The sequence below is a fragment of the Camarhynchus parvulus genome, chromosome 1 (genome assembly GCF_901933205.1).
Source record: "Camarhynchus parvulus chromosome 1, STF_HiC, whole genome shotgun sequence".
Lineage (NCBI taxonomy): Eukaryota > Metazoa > Chordata > Aves > Passeriformes > Thraupidae > Camarhynchus > Camarhynchus parvulus.
The window spans coordinates 35,358,962-35,383,256 of NC_044571.1; the positions used below are offsets into that span (position 1 = coordinate 35,358,962).

The following is a 24,295-nucleotide window of genomic DNA, read 5'->3' on the forward strand; positions in this document are numbered from 1 at the left end:
GATGCCCTCTACTGCTGCATGTTGTCTAAATAAAACACCTTCTGAGCTGCTTCTGGGTTTTTCTGTCCAGGTTGCAATCAATCCCTGCAGGGCCCTGCTGGCTGAGAGAGCCTCTTTTGCAGCTGGGGCCATCTCCACAGCTCTCATGTCCTTGTTTTTTCCAGGACTTCTTGCAAATTCTATAGAGTTCATAACTGAGAACCACAAACTGTAACTGCTATGTTATTTTCTAAATTTAGAATACAGAAAATTGAATCCATGCCTGCAGTTACACAACAGGAACATGCCTTTGCGGTCTTTTACACAACCCTCTTCAAACACAGAGAGAGCCAGACCAGTTTGCTGCTGTAAGTAGCACTTGTTGAAGTCTGGTGCTGGGAATTGCCACTGGGCACACCTATGGTGTTATGAAGTTAAAGGAAGGAGGGCTGTGCTTGTGGTCTAAAGATTTTCAGAGTGACAACTTGTGCCCATTTTGGTGTTTGATCTTTGAAGGAGGGAAAGGTGAATGCACTCCCACTGCGCTACTTTTTTAAAGTGCTGACATTTTTAAAAGGTCTAGGCAAAGCTAATTCTGTTACCAACCAATGCACTGAATTTGCAATAGCTGTTTTTCTGTGCGGAGATCTTTAAAAAGCCTGAATTCTTTCAGAAGGTGGAATGAATGTTGAATTTTGCAGGAGCCTTGCATACTCCTGTCTTTTTCCCTCGTTTTCTTTACTGAGTACTGGAGGCAGTAACACTGCGACACTATTGAAGTGCTTCAACATCCTGGAGCTGAAGTGGGGTTTGGTGTAGGATATGATGATTTAGGGGCTCCCTCTAGCGACTACTACCTTCTCTTGTTTCAGAGCACAGGGGATCACACTCACCTTTCTAAAAGTCATTGCACAACGATGATGTGATGTTATTTCTTGGAACTCTGATTTGCACTAGGTCTTCAAGGCCTGGATGCCCAGGAGCAATTGCAGAACCTTTCCTGTCATCCTGGAGCACGCAATATGGGTTTGCAACCCTGAGAAGAGCCTGGCTCATGTATTCCAGGACTGTTCTGACACGTGAGCCAAACTGCAGGAGGTGGGGGTGAGTGGGACAGATGCTTCAAAAGTGCTCTCCTGGTCTGGGGTAAAATTCAGATGCCCCAATTCCTGCCCAAGGGTTGACTTACCTCATAGCTGGTGAGTAGTGCAACTAATATACTTAGAAGGCTGTATGGCAATTAATTGTCCACATGGTTTCCAACAGGAGACATAATCCAGTGCTGTTTCCTCCTGCACCACAGAATGGGTTCATATCACTTGAGTTTCACTATAACAAATTAACTGTTCACATCTAAGCCTGCCCTCCAGACTCTATGATCAATGGTGAAAGAGTCACACTGAGGGCAGCCCAGCTGCCCTATAATGCTATTTTAGGATTACATGAAACATCCTTTAAAGGTTCCAGTCTATCTTTAATGCCTGTACAGAGAGAATTTGTATGGCTCAATATTCAAGCTAGATTGGAATTGGTTAAAGTGATACCAAGCCATACTGTTAGTCATTCTAGTAAGAGATCAAACAAATGAATACTACCATTCAAAAAAAATATGAAAGCTATTTTTATCACATAATTTCCAATAATGTTCTGAAAGGTGAGCTTTTATTTTTTCAGTTTAAGGAAAACCATCTGATATAAATTAAACAATCCTACTATTTTAACTATGGAGATGCCTTTAATTTAATTGTTAAGGCCTGTATACTCATTCTCTTGGGATCGAAGTTGTTAAAAGTGAAGTATTTAGTTATATTTTCAACTGTAATGGAAAAAAGCATAACCTAAAATGCCAGAAGACTAGAAAGTGAACATTTGGAGGAAGATATACTCTGTATTGCATTCTTGGTGTGTATTTCTCAAGACATCCAATTTGTAGGCATAAAAAGGCAGTGACCCATACATGTGAGCATACATGAGATCAAGGAAGCCCCATGTGAGTACTTTGAGAGCCCTCACTGTTTTTTTCTGCAGCACTGATGAGGCCTCAGCTCAAGTCCTGTGTTCAGTTTTGGGCCCCTCATGACAGGAAAGACACGGAGGTGTTGGACAATGACCAGAAGAGGACAACAATGCTGGTGGTGGATCTGGAGCAAAGCCTGATGAGAAGCAGCTCAGGAGCTTGGGGTGTTTATCTAGCCTGAAGAAGAGGAGGCTCAGGGAAGACCTCATTGCTCTTTACCACTACCTGACAGGAGGCTGTAGCAAGGCAAGAGGACTTGGTCTTCTCCCAGGTATCAAGATAAATAATCAGAGAAATGTTGAAAATGCTTCAAGCTGTGCCAGGGGAGGTTTAAATTAAGTATTAGGAAAAATTCTTTTGCAAGAGTTGTCAAGCATTGGAGCAGGGGAATGGTTGGGTCACCACCCCTGGAGGTATTTAAAAGACATATAGATGTGACACCTGGGGACATGGTTTAATGGTGGACTTGGCAGGGTTGATGGTTAGACTCAGATGGTCTTAGAGGTCTTTTCCAGCCTAAACAATCATGTGATTCTCTGTCTGAGTGAGACTGTGTGAGTTCCAATATGAACAAAATAATGAAAATAGTTACAGTGAAAAGGGTTTCTGCAATTTACATGAGACAGATTTTGCTGGGAAATATTCTTCCTCTGATGTTTTACTATCTAAGGACAAGGAGATCAGTTTTGGGAGAAGCAAAGCCCATCACAAATGCAACCTACTTAAGAAATCATGATTCCCAATAAGAAAAAAAATTATGTCTCTACCACCAGACATGAGTTGTTTCTCATCTACATAGTGTAAACATTCTCTCTTAATTTCCTCTGTTAGCCACTGGTAGCTGTACCAGTACAAGCATTTAGAGATTGAGAGATCTGTGAATTTCCTTGAAATAAACATTATTTTTGGATTTTACTTTGGTTGAATGAATAAATTGTAGGAAAGGTTTTTATTCTAATGTTTAAAGATAAAGCAACTCATACCAAAAGTATCTTAACCCCTCACCATCTGCAGCTGAGAGAGGCTCAGAATCTCCACAGCAAAGAGCTCGGACAGACACAGGCAGGCAAAGCAGAGTGAGGCTCACAGAAGTCAGCAGTAAACATTCAGCTTTCTCATTGCCATTACCATAAATTTGGGAACTCTCAGACAGGATTTTGACACTTATCTGTATCATTGCTTTTGGAATTCAAATAAGGCCAAGTTTCAGCATTGCAACCTCTGTCCTCACATGTACAGCTAAATCTTTTCTTCAGCTGTGAGGGACTGTCTTGGGCTTACTCTGCAGAGCTGGAATGATGAGAGAGGAGACCTGAGGCTCACATTTGATTCCCCTCCCAGGCTCAGGACAGTGCCCTACTTCTTCAACAAGTGCACTAACCACCAGCTATTATCTGAAATCAGGTCAGGACACCACTTCCTCCTCTTGTGGGCCAGGTTTTGGAATGAAACTGTGTCATGCTCTGGGCTTTCATCAGCAGGGGTGACAAGGCTGTGAATGTCAAAGAGGTTTCAGCTTGAGATAAGCACTGACTCCCTTCTGAGGGAAACTGAGGGCCCCATGTGTCGACTGGTTCCATCCCACAGTGATGGGTCAAGTCCAGCCTCTGACCCACCACCACTCCCAAGTCCTTTTCAGCCAGGCTGCTCTTGATCTGTTTATCTCCTTAAATGCCAAGTTACAAAGCATGCCATGAAGACTCTTTTATTTGTTTTTATATGCCATTATCTGCGTATTCTCAATTTGGATAGCTACATTGTGTGAGGTGTTAACTTGAGTGTCTTTCAGTCACAGAGGAAAAAAAAAGGTAATTTTCAGTATGATTCACCTCAGCCATGAATCATTTACATAAGTAAAAGTCAAACTGACACAGAAGTGCCTTTTTCTCCCCATGGGCTAAGGTCAGGTACCAGATAGTTACCTCAAAACATGGAGGCCTCTTCATGGCAGATGCTGATGTTTTCATTAAGTCAGAAGCACCTTTTCCTGAGTGTTTAATGAAAGCCAATTTGATCGCCTATATTCATAACCATTAGGGTAAGAAAATTGAGCAATAAGGTGCTGTTTAGCCACAATGGTGTGTAATGTTGCCATTCTGCCTGGCTCCTCTGCACAGACCAGGAGTTTGTGTATCCCAAGGGATCAGTTTTAGTACAATTCCTTTCTGAAGAGAACTAATGAATATATATAAGCAATCACCATCTCCAAAGAAGCAAGCATTTGAGCAGACTAAAACAACATATAAGCTCTAAAGCTGTGAAATAGCGGGTAGGATCAAAAGGGATGGGGGTTTGCATTATTCCCAATTTAACAGAAAAGAGGTTTTCAGCTAAAATGAAAGGTGTATTAGAAACTAATGAAAATGTGAAGATAGCTACAGGCACTCAAGTAATGCCTGCAAAAAGGTAAGATACTTATGGCAATACAAGGACTCCTTTTTCTTCTTGCCTCTGTGATCAAGGTGAGGAAATAGATTTATAGAAAATTTCTCAAAACATTAGCTTCTAAATTACAGAAAAAATATTATTCTTTCCACCCTTGTTTTTCGACCTTGTTGGCAAAAAAAAAAACAAAAACAAAAACAAAACAAAAAAAACAAAAACAAAAACAAAAACAAAAAAAAAACCAAAACAAATTTGGCTGTTCAGAGGTTGGAGAAGGGTCCATTCATGGTGGGAAATTGCAAATGAATAAATTATAATTTTTCATACCAGCCTGATCTTACATATACATTGAGAGTGTGTAGACTCAGGTATGCCAATAGAGGGAAGAGAGAATTAATAACAAGGTGGGCCTGGTCCAATTAGAATAGTGATGAAAATTCTTAAAATGTTTGTGTGTGTTGGTGTGATTCTGGGGGCTGTCCTAAGCAGGACCAGGAGCTGGATTTTGATGATCCTTGCAAATCCCTTTGAATTCAGGATACTCTATGATTATTCATAGAACTAACTCATAATTTAACACAGAATCTGGCAGAAAAGCTTCACTGACACTGGTGCCCCAGAAGCTTTTTTATTTCTTTTTCTCTTTTCCTTTCTGCTTTTCTCGTTTTTCTTTTCTCGATTCCCGTTTGCAGTGTCAGAAGCGATACACCGCGTTTAAAAGGGAGGGGAGTTTTCCGGAGCAGTTCGTTCTGCGCTGGGATGGGAAGCGCGGCGGCTGCGGCGCTGCTGCCCTCCGGTGGGGACGGAGCGGCCGCGCCGACCGCCTGCGCGACACCCCGGCTCCCTCCGAGTGCTGCTGCTGCTGCTGATGGCTGTGCGAGTTATCCAACAAAAATTAACGATGGAGACAGTGAAAGTATCTGCTTCCCCCCACCACCCCCACTTTTTTTGTGGCATGTTCTAAGTATCTAAGTATAGTAGTGATAAATGCAAGAGAGTACAGAGATAAATAAAGCAGGACAAAGGGATTTTGGAAAGAACAACTAAAGAAAGAATTAAAATAAGTGGTGGAAAATGTAGCAGACTACATGCTTCTCCTGCTCCCACTGCTCATTGCGTACACTGATGGTGGAAAATGTGTTTCTGGCAGCCTAAGAGGCAGGGAAGTGTACCATCATCCTTTTACAGACCAAGATTGTCAGACTCAGCCTCATTTCTCATCAGCCTGCTCTGCTTGTTTGCATCAGCCCTGACTCACTTCCAGCATAGCAGCCCAACAGAGCATCACCAGTATTATTTTGCAGGTTGACCACTGGTAAATTTGGCTGGTATTTGCAACTGATAATTGGATAGAGGTGTAAGTGCGACCCATCATGAGCTTCCTCTCAAAAAAATTATCGGTTGCGATTAAATGCCAGACTAACACAGGACTGAAAGTTTGCATGGAGCAATGGAGTCACTGGGGGAAGGTAGGCAGTGGCAGCAGCAGCAGCATGACAGTTTTCTTGCTGATGTCTCATCTTCACTCACCCCTTCCACACAACTACATCTCTCTTACCTCTCCCACTTACCATCTCATCAGACGTGCACCTCACCCCATTCACTCACTTTGCTCTTATTATCCCCTTCTTGGGCTGATGGGGAGATGGAAAATCTACTCTTTGAATGAAAGAAAAAAAATCAACAGTCTCTATTGCAAAACAGACTCATTTAGCTTTTCAAATCCCTGCCATCCTTGTGACTTTCCTGTTCTGAAGACAAAGCTAAGTAAGAAATCCTGAGACAGTAATTTGTCACCAAACAGTACTTATCTGCTGTCCTCTGGCAAAACTTTCCCCCTTTTTCTTCTCCCTTTAAAAATGCTTTAAAAATGTCTGCTCTCCAGTGGTGCCAGGAATTATAAAGTGGCTGTTTTCAAGATCCCTTAATAACAAGACAAACACTTTCTAAGCACAGGTAGAACTGTCACTAACCCTTCCACAGCTACATGAAGTAGTTTCTATTAGGTTTGTGGGGAGTGGATCTTCCCTTTTTAGTGGAGTAAATAGAGACAGACCCCTGGATATCCTGCCTCCAACCACCACCGAATGTTCCAATGCAAAGTTAAATGCTCTATAGTGAAGGTAGGACAAAGTTTTCTTTGTAGTCTCCGTCCTACTACCTGTAGCAGAAGTTCCTTTATATGCTCTCACATCGCCTTTCCCATTGAGATCCCCATCATGTTCAAAGCACACAATGTCCAGTACCCAAGCAATAATTTATGAACTTTTCCTCACACTTTTTCCAAAACATGCCTCTTGGCTGACTGCAGACTTCTAACTATGTTTGTTTCCAGATCAGAATTTATTTCCCCTGGGGCTTTTTCACAATATTTGTTGCTGTAATATTTCCACAGGAGGATTCTAGCAGAAATATAGAGCCCTCCATGTATTCAAAGCATGCTCCTGCTAATTTCAGTTGCAGCTGCATGTTTCAACACTTCTGCAAATGAGACCACAAGGGCACCAGTCAGTCAGACAGAGAATGAGGAACATTCACTCGGTGACCACCTGTGAAAAATCTTGTTTAAGGAACTCTACAGCAAGGGCTAGGGCAGTCTGGAAATTTTCAGACCAAACAGAGCTTTATCAAAACCACAGTTTGTAGAGCCCAGCATGTTCTCCTTAAAATATTTCAGACTGAACAAACTGTTATGAAACTGAAAATTATGCCCAGGGGGAACTGAGCTTAGACTTCCAAAAGGGCTGTTGGCTTCTGAGCCAGGGAAATTGAAAGTGGAAGTCTCTAGATTAAAAGGAGCTCATCAAGACACCTCCCTAGGCTGAGCAGCTTTGGGAGGCAAGTAGCCTAAGCACAGATTGGAGAATTCATGTACATGTTGTGATACGGGACATCCCACAGCCATTGGAATAACTGACATTCATCAGGACTAGAGCTAGGATCTGTAGATTGGCCAAAATGTTTTAGTAGAAGTGGTTTTAAGTCAAAACTGAAACAACTCTAGCCTTAAAAGAAGAAAAAAAAATCAACATCTGTGGAAAGTAAACATGACTTTTCAGCCGGCTTTCACTGACAGAAAGGGAATGCAATTCTGATTTAAACAGGACACTGTAATGTTTCTTCTTGCATGTTCTGCCTCATTTACTACTTCCTTTTAAACATTTCTGAGGTATATTTCTGGCCTTCAGCTTAAAACACTTTCCATCAATATCCTATTTTCCACAGGATGAAGTATCTTCCTTCTATCCACTTAGTGAACTGGGGAGGGGGGCAGGAAAAAAGTCAAAGGAAACTTGCAAGAGAGTGAATGAAGATTATTACTTGGCCACATGGTTTGTTTCAATTTACACTCTTAGGTTTGAGGTCATGCAGTACCTGATGACTACTAGCAGCTTGCTGTGCTTAACTTGAACCTGCCCTGCTCAGCACATAAATGTTTGCTGATCCTGTTGCAGCACACACTGAGGACCCTGTGTTTCATTAGCACTCGGGAAATGAACACCCTTCCTTCCCCAGCAGGACTTTTCTGACCCACCAGTTTCAGTCCTTTCTCTGCCTCTCACATCTCCTGCTTTCTTATCAGAGAATCAGGCAGGGCAAAGGGATCATTTAGGAGGCCTGGACTTCATCCTGCTCAAAGAAGGATCAACAATGAATTCAGATGATGTTGGTCAGGGATTTATTCAAAAAAGTGCTGGAAATCTGTGATCAACCTGTGTCAGTGGCGGACTGCACTCCCCATGGTGTGACTCTTCACTCACTTCCTGCTCAGATTTTGGCTAACACATGGGTCATGCTCTGAGTTATTCCCTGATGTGTGCTGGGGTCACTGCTGTTCAGCCAAAGCAAAGGCAACACTTGTGCTGGACACGGTGGCCAGAAAGGACTAAAGGTCCTTATGCAGCCATTGCCACCTGCAGCCTGCTGTCTCCTGCAGCCGTCATCTCTGCCTGTTGCTGTCTGGCAAAACCTGCTGGCTCCTGGAGATGGTGTAGACCAAATGTCCAAGCTGGAAGGTGTCAGCTTACCCAAACAGTTTTTGAAGTGGCTGCAGCAGCAGCTGGATTGCTGAGGCTTTCCTGCCTCACCGTGTGGCACCTGTGCCATGGCAGAGGAGGAAGAACCAGAGCTCTCCCCAGCAGCTATGTTTTGCTCATAGGTGCATGAGTTATGAGTTGTGAGCTATGAATAAGAGAGCTAGTGAATTAGATAATTCAATAAATTAAATCCCAGCTAAGGTCTCTCCCATTCCTGCCATCCAGCTCCAAGTCTATTTTGTTTTCCGCATCACTGCTGGGATCTATGTAACCTGCAAACTCCATGAGAGTCTTTTTACATCAAATATTTACCTTCCCTCTTCCCTGTATTTGCATTAGCTTCCTTCTCACTGCTGTTTGGACTGACCTTGAAAAACAAGCTTAGACCTTACTGATGTAATCCAGACACAAAACTGCAAAACTGCTGGGAACATTTTCCTTTTTTTTTTGAAAGTTCCATAGAGATAAAATATGCTTAACATGAGAAAGCATAAAATATTGTTCAAAAGCATATACCCTGTGAGAGTCCAGAAGAAAGGGAGGAAGGAAGAAAGAAAAAAACCCTTTTTAAAACAAAGAAAAACCCACATTATACACATTTCTTCTTTCAAAGAAAAATCTCTAGTCCTTTCCAAAGAAAAGGTACCAAAGTTTTAAAATAAATTCCAAAGAATGCATTTTTCCTAACTTCATATTTAGAAGAGTAGAACTTTGAGGACTAAAGACAACCCAAGATAATTCAACCTAAGACACAAACCAGAGATACAGAAACTCTCAGCTCCAGCACTATAAGCTTGGCAAAATTATGGGACCTCTGAAATGAGTCTTAAATTGGCAAATGCTGAGCAATTTGAGAAACAGTCAGATATAGAAAGGTCACATAATGAATATCCTCTGTAGGTTGGCAGGGTGTGTGACTGTACATCATATAAAAGATGAGATGCACATTACATTAAATACATTACATTCAAAGCAGCTATACATCTGCCAACTGCACATTATTAAAAAGGAAAGAATGATACAACTTCACACTTTCTGTTAAGATGTACTGGAAAGAAAAAGTCCCTCGTTGTGCTACTTAACACCACGTGAAAAAGAACCAGAATATGCACAAAGTTTGTTGCATTTGCAGAAACCTCTCTTAAATGTAAGATATCCTTGATAAAAATGTAGAATATTGTATGAACCAACTAGATACTAATTATTGCCTATCACACTTATTTAAATATCTCCCAAATGCAGAATGCTTCACTAACTCCCACTCACTGAAGCATATGTGTGACGGTGGTCTGGACACACTTTGCTACCTTCTGTATCACCAGCTTGTTAGCAGAATGATCAGGGATGAACGATTCTCCTTTTCTTTCTTTATGCTTTATCAGAAAATGCTGATCTGTTAAAACTAAAATTTGTGCAGAAGCAGGTTCATTTTGAAAACACAAGTTTTCTCATTAAGCCGGTGAAAAGCTAATCTGACAGTAACAAAATTGCTGGATTTGTCAGTAGAAATATCTGAACAGTCTGTCAGCTTGCACTCTGCACACGTGGGAGTTCTCATGGTTCACAGAAACATGCTTCATGCTTTTTGTGAAGAAATTGAAGTTCAGTTTCAACCTTCTAAGGAAGGGAACACCTTTGAAAATTTTTCTTTCAGAAGACAGAAGTTTACCTCCAAGCCAAATCATGTGCCAGACCCTTTCCAAATGTCTGCACTTTGCACATTTGTCAGTAGCAGAAGGAAGAAATACAGCCTGGGAAATGGCTTAAGCTAAGCACACACAAGCCCACCAAAACCACTGGGGAAGCTTACACAATAAAAGTTAGATTTGCAAGTTTAGCTACCAAGTCTCTGGGAAAGCAACAGTAACAACATCATTTTTCCTATAATCAGACAATGCTAAAATAACAAACTTTTGATGAGAGGTTCTGGGCATAATTAATGTACTTCAGTAATAACAAACAACTCGCTGCATGCTAACAGTTGTATTACCTATATGCAGCATTGTACAGCCTTGGTTAAATGGAGGGCTCCTGTATAGGATTTAAAATGCCTTTTTGGCAAATTCAGTACATAAAAATGTAATAATAATAATAATAAAGACAAAAAAAAAAAAAAAAAGCAGCTGCAGCTGCAGCTGCAGAACACATAAAGACATTTTAAAAAAGGAGGATTTGTAGATATTTTGAAACTGTAGTTAAGCCTCCCATAAATCCCAGTGTAAAAATCCAATACACATATGCCTATTGCTGAAATGTCTTCCCGAAGCCCAGAGAAGATGAAATAATTGTTTCATTAGTTTACCATGCTTTATAATTCTGAGCTCCAAATAGCTTTTATTTGTTATCTATCATCAAGAGAAATCAATCAAAACACGATTCATAAAAACAAACAAGGAAACAGCAATATGCAGAGCATCTTTTCTTTCCTAAGTGAGCTTATATAACACAATTCTCAAGTCCTAAAAAATATTTTTTCAAATAAAGTACAATTCATTATTTGGGGCTTTACTTTTTATCTATTCCTATAGCACTTCAATTCTTCTTTAAGAGCAGGGCAAAAAGTAGAATAGCTCCTTTGGCCATAAAATATTTGGGATAAAAAAAGGCACTAATACTACCTTCTGAACAAAGCAGCCAGACAAAAGAAAAGGAAAAAGGACATCTGTTTATTCTTTCTACAGATCTGAATTTTTTTGTAAAACAGAGTTAAGCACTATATTCAAAATCACAGAAAAAGCCTCTGAGATACAAGTGTATTTTCTTAGTTGAATGGCTGGTTCCAGATCTATTGGATTTTTCTTTTTACTGTATTCCATAGAATGGATCACGGCAAGAAGCAAGGGAAATATAAAAAATACGTATGAAGTAGTATTTCCATTGGATAAACTGCTCAAAAGAAGATAAAATTCTACTCGTAAATGCTCAAGACCTATGTGTGTATACATAGTCTCAAACATATACAGCTATGTCTACATACTGTATATATCTACACCCATCTATACATGACTGCAGAAAATATGGAGCCAGAAATCCAATTCCAACCATGGTGTTGTGTCTAATCTCACTGTGCTTCTTCCTGTGCCAGCCTTGTTTACATAGAAGTGTGCACGCATTCCTTGACAAGTAGCAACGCTTTGAAGATTGAGCTGTTGAAGTGTTTTACATGTCCTTTTTCCAGTAAAATTCATTCTAATTAGTAAATGCTAATAGGTTGTAGTAATTTATTCACTTTTTGTTCACAGGGAAGAAGCAAGACAGTGGCTAAAATTCTTTATATTTGTTTTAATTATCCCAGACATTTAGAATTTTTCCTTCCTCAGTATCTCTGGGGAAAGGAAAAAAAACCCAAAACTCAGAACACAACAACGAACAATTTCATTTTGTGGTGAGGAACTTACTGTTCAATATTTTTTCTCCACACTTTATATATTAAATACTTTACTGATGATATAATGCAAATCTAGGATGTACTTTTATTTTAGATTTCCTCTTCAATTGATAACAATTTGATAGTCTGGGGTCCTGGTCATGCTGTTATTTTTGGTCAACTCCTCCTTTGGTTTGCCATATGGATAACAAATTGTTTCAAAGCCAAAACCTAATTGTTTTATAGTTGTTATCTAGAGTGTCCCATTGTCTAAAATAAATTGGCTTTCTGGTAATCACATGCTGGTTATTTCACAAGTATGTCTGGTATGTTTCCTGTTTTGGGTTTGCATATTAAAGTGAAGAAAATTCTTAGAAGCCTGTGGTAAATTGGGAGAGACTGAATTGGCAGCTTTATTACAATTCAATATTATTTCTGACAAAGGCTAGGTAGAGAAGAAAATGGCATTAAGCATAAAAACAGAAATGAAGGGCTTCAGAGGAGTCTTACTGCACCAAAAAAAGTACCATCTCCATCCAAGGATATTTTAGCCCTTCTCCGTGGTATTGTAAGTTGAAGTTCGTCCCCTTCTTCTAATTTTGCAATGCCTGGCAAAAGATTTGGAATATTTTTAAGTTAATATCTCAAATACACTACTTTATAAATGGTAATCAAAAGTCATGTGTCATCTTCCAAATGTAAGCACGGCTTGTTACGTGTGGTGAATGTTTTTATCTTTAGGTACAATCTTAGAGTTTACAGCCTATCCAAAGTTGACACTTAACATCCTCTGTGAAGATGGACCTAATTTCCACACTGCACTCAGCATAGCAGAGTTCACTTCAGCAAACACAGCAAAAATTTCTAACAGTGGTGTACCCACGTTCCTCATGTTATGGTGATGAGACAGTCACAATCAGCATTGGGTACTACTGGCCCCAGACTACTCTGTTCCCACACTTCTGGAGGAGGTCTTATGAGCTTTACCAACATGATGAAGTTACCACACATCAGCTGATCCACTGCAACTGCAGAGCACAAAAGTTTGCCTCCTGCCAGACACACATCAGCTGATATGATAACCAAGAGCATGTCACCTTCGAGCTGCAGCTGCTGAGCTGAGAACACATCTAATATCTGCTGTGACACAGCCCAACAGAATGAGAGAGAGCAGTCAGAACTCTTTTTTCCAGGTGAAAACAGAACAGTGGGAATTTGGGAAGCAGGAATCATGAAGTGGCAAGACAGAGATCCTAGTTAGGAAAAGGGAGCAGTAGTACAGGGGTAAAATCAGAATATAGATGAATGTGTGACTAGCAACATAAGCACCTTCAAAAAAGGGGCAAAAAATCAAAGGAAGTGTTTGGACATCCTCAATTGCCAGGACAAAGTATCTAGTTAGTTAGGTAGGTAGTTAGTTGGAATTTTTTTTATTGGGGAAAAAAAAAGTAGCTGTCTGCCACATCCCATTTGTATAATGTCATTACTTGCTGACAGTCAACTCCATCCCTCAGTGTCACCCACTTTTTCATAAGGCATTGAAAAAAAAGAGGTCTTGCTGGAAAATAACCAAAGAGAAAATCCCACCATTAAGGTGGAAAGACAGACAGATAAGAGATGATATGTGGGGTTTTAGAGGCCTTGACAATAATTCCTTAAATGTTACTGCAGGAATATACACATATATTGACCTTTGAGCCTGCTGGACTTGCATTAAATATTTTAATTGGTCTTCCTTGTGGTGTTTGTGATTTGTGCAGTAATAAAGACCACCTTATAGGAATTAACTGTTTTTCATCAAACCAAAGACTAAAAATCCAGCAGCCTTTATCAGGAGTAGAAATATCACAATAAGGTATGCAAGTATTGGATGGCTAATATCCATAGATGATATTTCAAAGGAGAATACAGCATTTTAATATTTTCTTGGGATGACTAAATGTGGAATTCAACTCCTAAGTTGAACTGAGCTCTTCAGTGAGGACAGGAAGTATTCCTCTTGCCTGCCTCAGGCATGCAACTGAAAGCACCAAAATGTCTACCCACATTACAGAGGCAATGGAGAGAGCAAAATTGTTCAGATCACCAAGCTAGATGCATAATCTCCAATTGCTGATACTTCATATAAAACTGTATTTTCTGAAAGTATTCTGTAATTTTTCAGTTAGCCAGATCCATGAATGCAGACCCTGTTCTTTATCACTGCTGCACTACAGATTCTACTTGATACAGCTTATTATTTGCAAACAAAGAAAAGGAAAATGCAGATATTTACCAGCAGTATAGCAAGAATTATTTGGATAAGACTGTGGCATATTTTGGATGCAGCGAAACAATGTCACCAAGCTGAGATCATCACCAAACACATGAGCCTTCTTCCTCTGTATTAGGTGTCCCATAGCAAATGTTGTATCTGTATATAAAACCTACAGAAAGAAGAGGTGGAAACTTTAAACTTACTGTATGGAGGCATTAAAAAATCATACAAAAGTCAGGTGCTGAAGTGAATTGAGCTTTCTCACCTGGCCATATATGAAAAAATAACCTGTTTCTTTGATCACTATTTTATTTCCTTGTTCTTCCAGAGCTGTTCCACGTTTAAAGCTCAGGAGCCAAGGGACAATGCTTGAATCATCTAAAAGACAAAATAATTTTGAGTGATCAAAAAGTTTATGTTCTTCATTTTCACCTGTCAAAAAATAACAAAGGCTGACTTCTAGACAGAACTTCGAGACTCCCTAGGTGGATGTCCCCAGTGGAAAGATGATATTTGCAAGAGCTGTCCGGATACAGGGACCCTCCAGATGCAGGGACCTCCTTGTTGTTTTTTGATTCTTTTGTTTCTTGTTGTTGGGTTTTAAAAAAAAATATTTATTTATTTTACTTTTAAATTTGCTTTTAAAACTCAGTTACTGCTTTGAAGTTAGGTAAAATTTGTAGAAACAGCTATCCCATGGAATATTTAACTATAAATCATGGCACATATTCTTACCTTTCTGTTGGATATCACTTTTGCTGTCAGCAATCAGTTGCACGCAGGCCTGCAGCACTGCAGAGTGAAAGCATTTTGAAATCAAAGAAACATAATTCAGTAATAGAATAAACTTATGAAACTTTAAGAAAAAAAAAGGTCATAGAAGAAATCTCTCAGTCTCACCACTAATTTTAAACCAGAACATATTAATTTTAACACAGATTTTACTCATATGTACAAAATGAAAATTCCTGTTGCAACATATACTAGATGACTCTCAGAGAGTCAAGTGGGAGGCCTCAGGCAGCAGCACAAGTAACACTTGCTTGTTCTCATATCTGGTCCTTATATAATTATGTACAGTAAGTCAAATGAGCTAGAAATCATTAGGTCAATTAGGCTTATTAATTTTCTAAACAAAAGCTTGAAAAAAGCCCCAACCCCACCAATAGACAGCAGATTTTCTAACTATGTTTGACATATTATTTAGAGAAATTACTTTCTATTTATAGTTGCTGTAAAATATTAGTCATACATACTTTCATAATAAATTCTCAAAGTCCATATATACGTACTTTCAATATGTTTTCAGATACCTACCCTAGATTAACCTATACTAAGAGGGAAAACAGAGAGAGGCAGCAAATTAATGCACGCTTAGCAAATTCATGCACACATAACAAATAGCTTGGCATCTGTCAAAATGTGTTGCTCAAAACTGTAGAGATTGGTGACACTAATGAGAAATTCGGTATTTCTTCAGAAAAAAATACTGCAGAATGTTAAAATATAGATTTGCAAGTGAAACAAAAATCTTCTAAAAAAAAGCCGCTAAGCCTAAGTGTCAGGCAAGAGGATAAAAGGAAAAAAAAAGTTGCATTTGCTTGGAGCAGATTTTAATCAAAACATCTGGTTGTTATGTTACTTTGAAGGATGGAAAACCGAATAGTAATGCTTACTGCATATGACAGAGACCAAATGAATTTATTAAGAGCCAAGAGAAGAAAATCCTGCCATGGATTGCTCCATTTTGCTTGCTACTTTTCAGAAAAGAAGGCTGTGGGTTAGGTTTGCCACACAGATTTGGCCATAATGGGGAATGCCATGGATGTGTGGGATCCTGTTTCTGCATCTGTCAGTGGCACCCACATGGGCAGCCAAGTGTCCAGTGGCACAAACCTCTTTGTGCACAGCAGGTAGCCAGAGGATTTGGGTGGAAAGAAGTTTCTTTATGTTTCTAAGTCTCCTTTTAAAGGAGTCCTTCTTGAAAACAGCAGAAGAGTGCTGGATGCTCACCAGCACTCAGCAGTGCCAACTGGCAGCACAGAAGGATTCAAGTGCACATCTGGGGATGCACCAGTTCCAGAATGATCACACAACCTGCAAGCCCTCATGGTAACAGGAATTCTATCATCCAAACTCCTGCCTCCTACACTGAAATGTGTCCTTGAGTCTTATCAATACACATCAATAATGTGCTACAATTTATAGATTCTTCAAACCAAGAATTTAAAGGCATCTGAATTATCTACTTTCAGGTAGGAAATAAAAAACCTCAAGCCAACACAAAATTAATAAAGGTATTATACTTCACACATTTTTCTATCACACTTGTGAGCAAAATAATTTTCTGAAAAAAAACCTAAATAAAATGAAAAAACAATTTTATGGAGACACACAACACAACACATCAGGCAATTAATTTCACAGGTTATTAATTCATTTTGGAACAAAATGCCTTCCTTGTGAATGGAATTTGGTAGTTACCTAGTATTTCAGTAAGCTAAAACAAAATTTTAATTCTTGCTTTGAAAAGAATTCACTAATGCGGGCACCAGATTTTTCACTAACCAAACAAGAAGACTTTTGATGATTCCCACTAACCAGCTGCTATCCAGCTGTGTGCCAGTGAGCAGTGAAGTCTATGGCTGCTTTAGCAACTCTTGTCAAACTTGCCTGCAAACTTGGTGGGCACTCTTCAAACTATCCTAATTCTCACTTTGCAAGTGTGGATTTCTGTTTCAGCTGGTTGCAGCCCTGGAATTCTAGTCATCATTGCTGAGAACTGCTCACAGTAATTAAAATCTCCAAGATCAGTACAGTTTGAGATCATCTCAATTTTTTTAAAAAAAATACCGACTCTACTTCATTCTAAAGACATCAGATCTGCACTTAATTTCTAAAAAAAGATCTGTCTCTTTTCTTTTAATATACACAGATGGGAACAAGCCTCCACAGAATATAGTAAGCTTGGTTTTGGAGAAAATGAATGCAATTGTGTCCTTCATGACAATAGAAACTAGCACAGTGGCCATTTTCCCTAAAGCTACAAAAGATAATATCTAAAAAAGTGCTTGAAGGATTGAACAACAACGTGCTTCAAAAATATGTTCAGAAGCCAAAGTTGACACATAACTATTTCCAGCATATACAAGTACTTTGACTTCAGTGGAACTATTTACATGCCTAAAATGAAGTAATTTGTTGAAAAAAATCCAAGTAAACACTACTACTAAAAAGGAGAAGATATGGATATACAAAGTACATTTTCTGGTTCAATAACAGGAATTTTCAGTAAAAAGTAAATGTTGTTAAAAAACACCAGCAATTGTATTCCAGGAAGTACCCTAATCTTAAGTACAACATGAAGAATACATTTATTACAAAATACACATTGAATAGTTGCTATTTAATGTCTTTTAGCCCAGTGTAAGTCAAACCTGAGCAACATCTTTGTAGTCTAGAGGATTTTTGATTAATAATGAAAGCAAAATGCAGGATTAATACAATACAGCTTGAAAATGTGTAAAAATATCTAGACTGAGCGTCGCCATGAGATCTATAAAATGACTGAGTGTCACCATGAGATCTGTATAAAAATGTCTCTAGAATGACAAAGAATGCCCCATCCTCCTGTGACTTTATATAATAGCTTTGCTTTGATGAACATTCTTTTTCTCAGCTGATTTTAATTGCTGTGCTGGCTGTGGGTTGGCAGAAGCTCATTTCAGAGTCTGTCCTATTCCATGAACAGAAGACCCAATTCTGAAGATGTTAGACAGTCCAGATGCCTTTATAAACCACAGCCAGCACATGCAATGATGTGTTCTCTACTGGTTGAGCAATGTAGTCACAATTTTAAAAAATCTCTACTATCTTTTGTTGAAGGACAGCATACCTCCATGCTTCAAAAACTTATATTGGTAAAATAAAATTTTCCCTCACATGCAAACTTTGTTATTTTTAAAATTGCATAATAATTTTAGTATTTTGCAATCTCACTTAATGATCCATCCAAACAAAATTTCAAGTTTAATATTTGTAAGCTCAAGTATAAAATGTTAAGTTTTGATATCTGAGGTCTGAGACATTTGTGCTCATTTTTGCTGAAATAAAACCTAGGAAAAACCCTAACCTTGAAAAAAAAACCCAACAAACCCAGACCTCCTTTTTAAGGTTCCTTTTTTGTCTAGATCTGTTCTCTGTAGGCTTCCCAAAGCACATTTAAACACCAGACAATTTAATTTATAATGACAAACATTTTCTTGAAGCATTTGCAATTTTTCTTCCCTTAACTTCTTGATTTCTCATCACAAGAAGTCTTCTAGTTTTTTTCTTATGCATTTTTATAAACTGGTTTTCTTGAACTCTATCACAGGAGAAACCTGGACATCTGGTTAATCTGGTATTTTTTAATAGAGATGTCTTTATATGGCATTAATTATGGATTCAGTCTGTTCCTGCATTAAAATTCCTTGATCATAGTTGCATGTATGACTAAGAGCTAACAAACATCTTCAAAGAATCAATAGCATTATTTTGGCCTTCATGGAACTGTCAATACCATGTTACCTTTAGAAAAACAAGGGAATTGTTTACTAGGAACTAAGACTTCTATTATACAGTATATAGCAGAATGATGGGTTTAAAACTTAGAGCCTATTTGGTGTATTTTTGACTGTACAGTGTTCTGCATAATACACCGCACTGATTTATTCACTCATTCATTCAATGAAATTCTTAATGTAAAATTGCAGGAATTGCATCAAGTAATTTTCTCTCCTTTTTCATAGAAGGGTCTATTTCCTTTTGAGTTAGACTTTTGCCAGCAAAAACAAATAAGGATAACATATATTTCCAAGAAGTAGGTATTTCTTTTTCCTTTTAAATTTGATTTTAATTTTTATTTCATATTTGACCTGTTCAAACAATAAAATATGAAGTATTGTGAATAATTGGTAAGGGAATTTTATATGTAGAATTTGTTTAAGCTAGTGAAAAAAGCTTACATTTCAATTCAAAGATTACTGAAGTCAAGTACCACTTCTAAAACCTCTTGCCATCCCTCTGTCACAGACATCTAAAGTAACAACATACACAGTCAAAACACTTCCAACCAACAAATGTACCAATTTTCCAGTACAGCAATTTTATTGAGAGCAAAGGCAAAATTCTAACACCTGCTTGGAAGGTAATAGTTACTTCCCACAGACACGACTGCTATTGCAGTAGAACCTGAAAATTGCTAATAAAAAAATTAATTGCCAAATCACATGCCAGTGACCCTGCCTCACTGATTCGTGGAATTACATAGAACAGCTCCTCAGCTCCTTCATACATGCAAGGAGCTGGGCAACCTCAGTACACCAAAGTAAATGTAGTCCATGGGAGCCCCAGTCTGATCCCAGCATTTGTGCCTATAGAAGGCCTGATTCTCACCTCCCTAGGTCATGGGAATCAGAGTCCCTCAATAATGATCAGAATGAGGCACTGAAAGAGTGTGAAAATAAAACCTGATGTTGGTACTTTGGCTTAGGCAATGGGACCTAAATCTTGTTCCTAGGCTCCAGTGCACATCCAGCTTAGGAGGAAACACACAGGCAATGCAATCAACAACTGTGAATAGAATATAAAATTCAGGAGAGGTCTTTTGTTGTGCACCAATTTTTCCCCACAGATGAAATTTGCAAAGAAAAAGACAAAAAGAACAAGTACATCTGTTGTAACGTGTCCCTATATGACATTTGCCAGGAGCGTACGTTTCAAAATCACCCATTACCTCCTACTCCTTGCATCAAGAACTCTGGTTCTGACTGGTGACTGTGCAGCTTTATTTGGAATTGATGCTTGAAACACTTCTCTTCAACCTACCCTAGCTGGAAATTTTTGCAAGACACAAAATGTGCAACTACTGATGACTAATAGTTTTATGCATAAGCACAGACAAATGTAAACCCCATAAAAAAAGAAACAACATTGTGTTAAATCCACTTTCATTCAATTGTCCTTTTAATTAAAATGCTTCACTTGTATGCATTAAAATGAAAATTCAGTATGCTTAAGAAAGGTCTAAAAAAAGAATGATGGGGCATCCATTCCTGGAATTTGATGATTAAAGTCTAAAAGTCCCAGAACTGAACAATAACTTCATTTATAAACAAGATATTAGTTCTATATTTTACTTCTGCTCTCTGCTGAAGCACAAGAGAAGCAATTAGATATCAGTAATGTTTCCAAATATTAACTTTCTAAGGAATTGATCCATATGCCTTTCTAAGGAAACATCAAGTGATGTTTCCAAATATTAACTTTCTAAGGAATTCAACCATATAAAAGTAAAATGATGAGTCAACAATTAATTATGAAATCAGACTCTACTTTGAGACCTTGCTGAAGCAAACAGAAGTAAAGCAAGAACAGGCACCTCACTCAATACCCCGATTTATTTGTCATTACAACAGAATGAGTGCCACACATCTGCAGGACACTTTGGAGACTGATGGGATGCTGGAAACCAGGTATGAATGTCAAAAGATCAAAATGAAGGGCCTGTAATTCTGTGTACATGACCAAGTAGTAGACTGGATTCAGCACCATGAACAACACCATGTTCTATTTAACTCACTCTGCTAAAAAAAATTTAACATCGACTAATAGGTTCGTGGTCATCAGTGAAATCTGATCTGAGAAAATATATGTTACTGAACTCTGAAAAGCTAAATTGTTTGTAATTAGAGCAGGTAGAAAGCTAATTCTAACAGACAACCCTTAATATAAATGCAAGATTTGCAATTGACTTTTTTCCTTCTTTATATACAAAAATATGAGATTCATGTTAGAAAACATTTTTGTAATAGGTCAACTCATGTAGCTTTTCCCGTTAAAATGAATGTTCATATTCTGTGTTTTCTTTCATGCATCCTAAACAACTTTAAAGCCAGCTGTACCTTAAAAAAGTTTACAGAAATAAGTAGCTTAATTGAAATTTTATGTGGTAAATTACAGGTAAACAGGTATAATCAGAGGGGGCTACATGATGAGAAGAATCAAAAGCCTATTTAGGAACACAGCTGAGGAGCCCCAAACCCTGCATACCTCAAATAGCAGTAAGACTAAAGATAAAAGCTATTGTGAAGGAAACTGGATTACTTGCAGAGTATTGATGCTCTAACATTCATTTTTAAAAAGTCATCTCCTTATTTTTTATGATATTTGTACTTCAGATCACTTTTTTTTATTTGGGAGTTCCTAGGATGGGGAGGGCAGGGGAGCTCTGTGGTTCCTGTGGTAGGAAACAGGCTACAAGAAATACAATTTAAGCAATCATGACCTCAGTCCTGTTTGCGAAATCTTTCTTAGCCAAGATCTTGAATCAAAGACTGAAATAGAATAAATCTCATATAAACCTGTGGATTTTAAGTGATGCCCTAAATTAATGGGGTTTTTTTGAATATTGGAAGTGAGTGATTAGAACTTTAATTTCATTTCACTTACTGAAGCTCAAGCGAAATATTTAGTTGCTCACTGAGAAACACATTTTATGCAAAGCTTCATTTAGTCTTTACTTATCATTTACTCTATTTCAACTTCTCTAAATAGCTTAAGATATCAGTTAAAATAATATAAAAGTATACATAAGAAGAGTGAACTGATTTAGCAACTCAGGAATATTTTAGTTACTCAGTGCAATTAGTGTATGTGTGCAAACTGGTATAATAAAATTCTGCATTTCATCTTATAAGACCTCATTGTGTTTGGAAAAATAATGAAATATAGGCATTTTATCCCCAAAGGAAAAAAATATATCCCATTAATATGTCAACTCTATAATACACATCAGAGGTCTTTTATGGAGCACAGTCTTCAGTGTTCTTTGCAGAACCTTTTAAAAAGGAGAACCATGACCAAAATAATCTTACTGGATAGGCATTCCTTTATTAATTTTACTATATATTGATAGGTTGTTTTAATGTAGAAATGATGCTAAACTTCTGAATTCCTTGTAGTCTGCCTCTTTTGTCAGGTATTAGCCAGCCTTTCTTCTTAAAAGCTCCTATTTCCTTAAAGTTCTCATTACTTCTCTCTTTTTTTTTGATGAGTATATTTCCCAGAAAAGTGAATTGGCATTTTTATTAATAGATTTCCCTCCCTACTTTGATCAGAGAGAATTGAACAGTTAAAAATCTGAATGATTTGAAGTTGCCTTTCTCAACTCTCACACATCATGCAGATTTGGGATCTAACATTCGAAATTTAACCTGCAGATAGCATAAATATCTGGTACTTTAAACAGCATGTCCCTACTCATGGCAGGGTGGTTGGACTACATGGCCTTTAAAGATCCCTTCAAAACCAAAACATTCTGTGATTTAATATTCTGTCCCTTAAGAGAAATGCCTATGGTTAACACCATTCATCCACCAATAATTTTGAAAACCAGAATGGACTCTGGGAGCACGGATAAACTGACAGGAGAAGACAACACAAATCGAACACTCCTGCTTTTCTCTAGACAGTATCCAACAGCAGCACCCCAACCCACTTCATCAACTGGTATTTACCTTTTTCTTCTGTGTTGTCAACAGACCGCCTGCCCCTGTTTCTACTCCTGTTCCAGATTTCCTTTGGGAAGCTCTCAGCTGCGCCCGTACCAGCAAACCTGCTCTCCTAACACGGAGAAGCAACAGTCAGTGAGAGCAGCCCCCCACTGGTCCATGCCCTGCTTGTCAAAACCCACCCCTCCAGCTTACCTGCCTGGAGCCAGCTGCAGACACTTGCAGGAAGGAAGAAACAGGGCTACCTGCTTTGCTTTCATCGGGGGGCACGAGTGGTTGGTCTAGCGGAGACCTCGCCTGGATGCTGTAGATCAACTCGCTGCGCAGAGCTTCTAGTTCTGTTTTCAGGATGATAACATGGTAAAGAGACACTGCTGCAAGACAAGAGGACAGGAGCATTGCAAGCCACAGGAATGTGACAGGAAAAAGTCCCGTGGCGCCTGAAACAGCACCAGGGGGGGCAGAGGGAGAGGAGGCGGTATCCTTCTGTTGGATGACGTGCACACAGTCCACGGATTTCATCGCTGCTCTTTCCTTACTAAAGCCAGAGGGAGAGTTCAGCTGTCCCCTTCCGAGGTGCAATCCATGTTACCAGTTGCTCTCTGAAACTAAGGGCATCCAGAATAAGTGAACAAAACGCCCAGATCATTTCCTGTCATATGAAGCTCTTGATAGCACCATTAGAGTTAATGTACACAGTGAACATCTAAGATTCTGTCTTCCCGCTGTTTCCACCTCTCTGTGCTGCATTTTGGAAACGAATACTTTCTCACAAGCTACCTTCCTCCTTTCACTTTCCACTAGTTATTTATGTGGCAGCTTGCTATAGCCATTTCCCATAATCTTTAAATTCAGGCACAGCCAGTACCACTGGTGATTTTAAGCCTTATCTAAAAGTGCAGAAACCATGTAAAGTTTCCTGGCAGAAACCATGTAAAGTTTCCTGGTAGAATTTCATCTAGTGGTACTTAAAAGACATACACATATGACAGGCATGTACCTCTGTGTAGACATATAGATGTGCTCTGTATATACATTATATCATTTATAATTACATGTGTATATTAATATCTAAAGTGCCACTATGCCTATAGAGGAGACAAATTATTAAAAATATTTTTTTTCCCTTTTCTAAAAACAATAATGAAAAACATTCCCAGGTAGGAGTCACAAATTACAGGTTTCTCAGTTGTATGAAGATGCTAATTCTGCTGTTCAGTTCATCAAACTAACTTGAAAAGGGATGACATTTTATTAAACTTTTCTAACAAATACATTCTCTCTAAAGAACTCAAGAACCTGCATTAATGCAAAAGGGAACATGAAGAAGCACGGAGAGGAAATTTGGTGGGGTGGAACTAGAAGTGGTGAAACTAGGGGATGGAAAAGAATGAGAGAGGGGGAAATAAAAAGAGGGTAAAAGGGCAAATATTTATTTAGAGAATTTAAAATTAAACACAATCCAAAACTTTAAACATGCATGCTGACAACACTCAGGTGAATCCTGAGTTTCTGGTATAAGTTAATCTTTTAAGATTTTATAAATCTTTTAATCTTAAAACTCTATATTAGGAATTTCTTTCTTCTCTGTAACAGCAAGGATACTTAGACATCTTACATATGTTCATGTGATTTTTTTTACTGTCTTCTCACACAAAAATTCAGCTTTTACCCCTTTGTTAAAAGTTCCCGTGGTCTGGG

The 24,295-nt window shown here is 38.5% G+C and overlaps 1 protein-coding gene across 1 annotated transcript; it reads right to left on the reverse strand.

Annotated features, from left to right (window-relative positions):
* Positions 1-11,874: 11,874 nt before the first annotated feature.
* Positions 11,875-23,116, reverse strand: TNFSF13B (TNF superfamily member 13b). The gene is made up of 6 exons (XM_030951807.1): positions 22,790-23,116; positions 22,601-22,706; positions 14,778-14,834; positions 14,308-14,420; positions 14,061-14,211; positions 11,875-12,393 (listed from the first exon to the last, which is right to left on the reverse strand). Exons 1-6 carry the CDS (start codon positions 23,114-23,116, stop codon positions 12,281-12,283), a joined length of 867 nt encoding a protein of 288 aa, XP_030807667.1. The 3' UTR covers positions 11,875-12,280.
* Between the last annotated feature and the right edge of the window lie 1,179 nt (positions 23,117-24,295).

Bases quoted from the DNA above. Each gene is read 5' to 3' on its own strand.
- TNFSF13B (XM_030951807.1), bottom strand. From the start codon at position 23,116: ATGAAATCCGTGGACTGTGTGCACGTCATCCAACAGAAGGATACCGCC. The intron at 22,707-22,789 runs GTAAGCTGGAGG...TCTCCGTGTTAG, and splicing joins CTGCAGCTGGCTCCAGGCAG to GAGAGCAGGTTTGCTGGTAC. The intron at 14,835-22,600 runs GTAAATACCAGT...TTCACTCTGCAG, and splicing joins TGACAACACAGAAGAAAAAG to TGCTGCAGGCCTGCGTGCAA.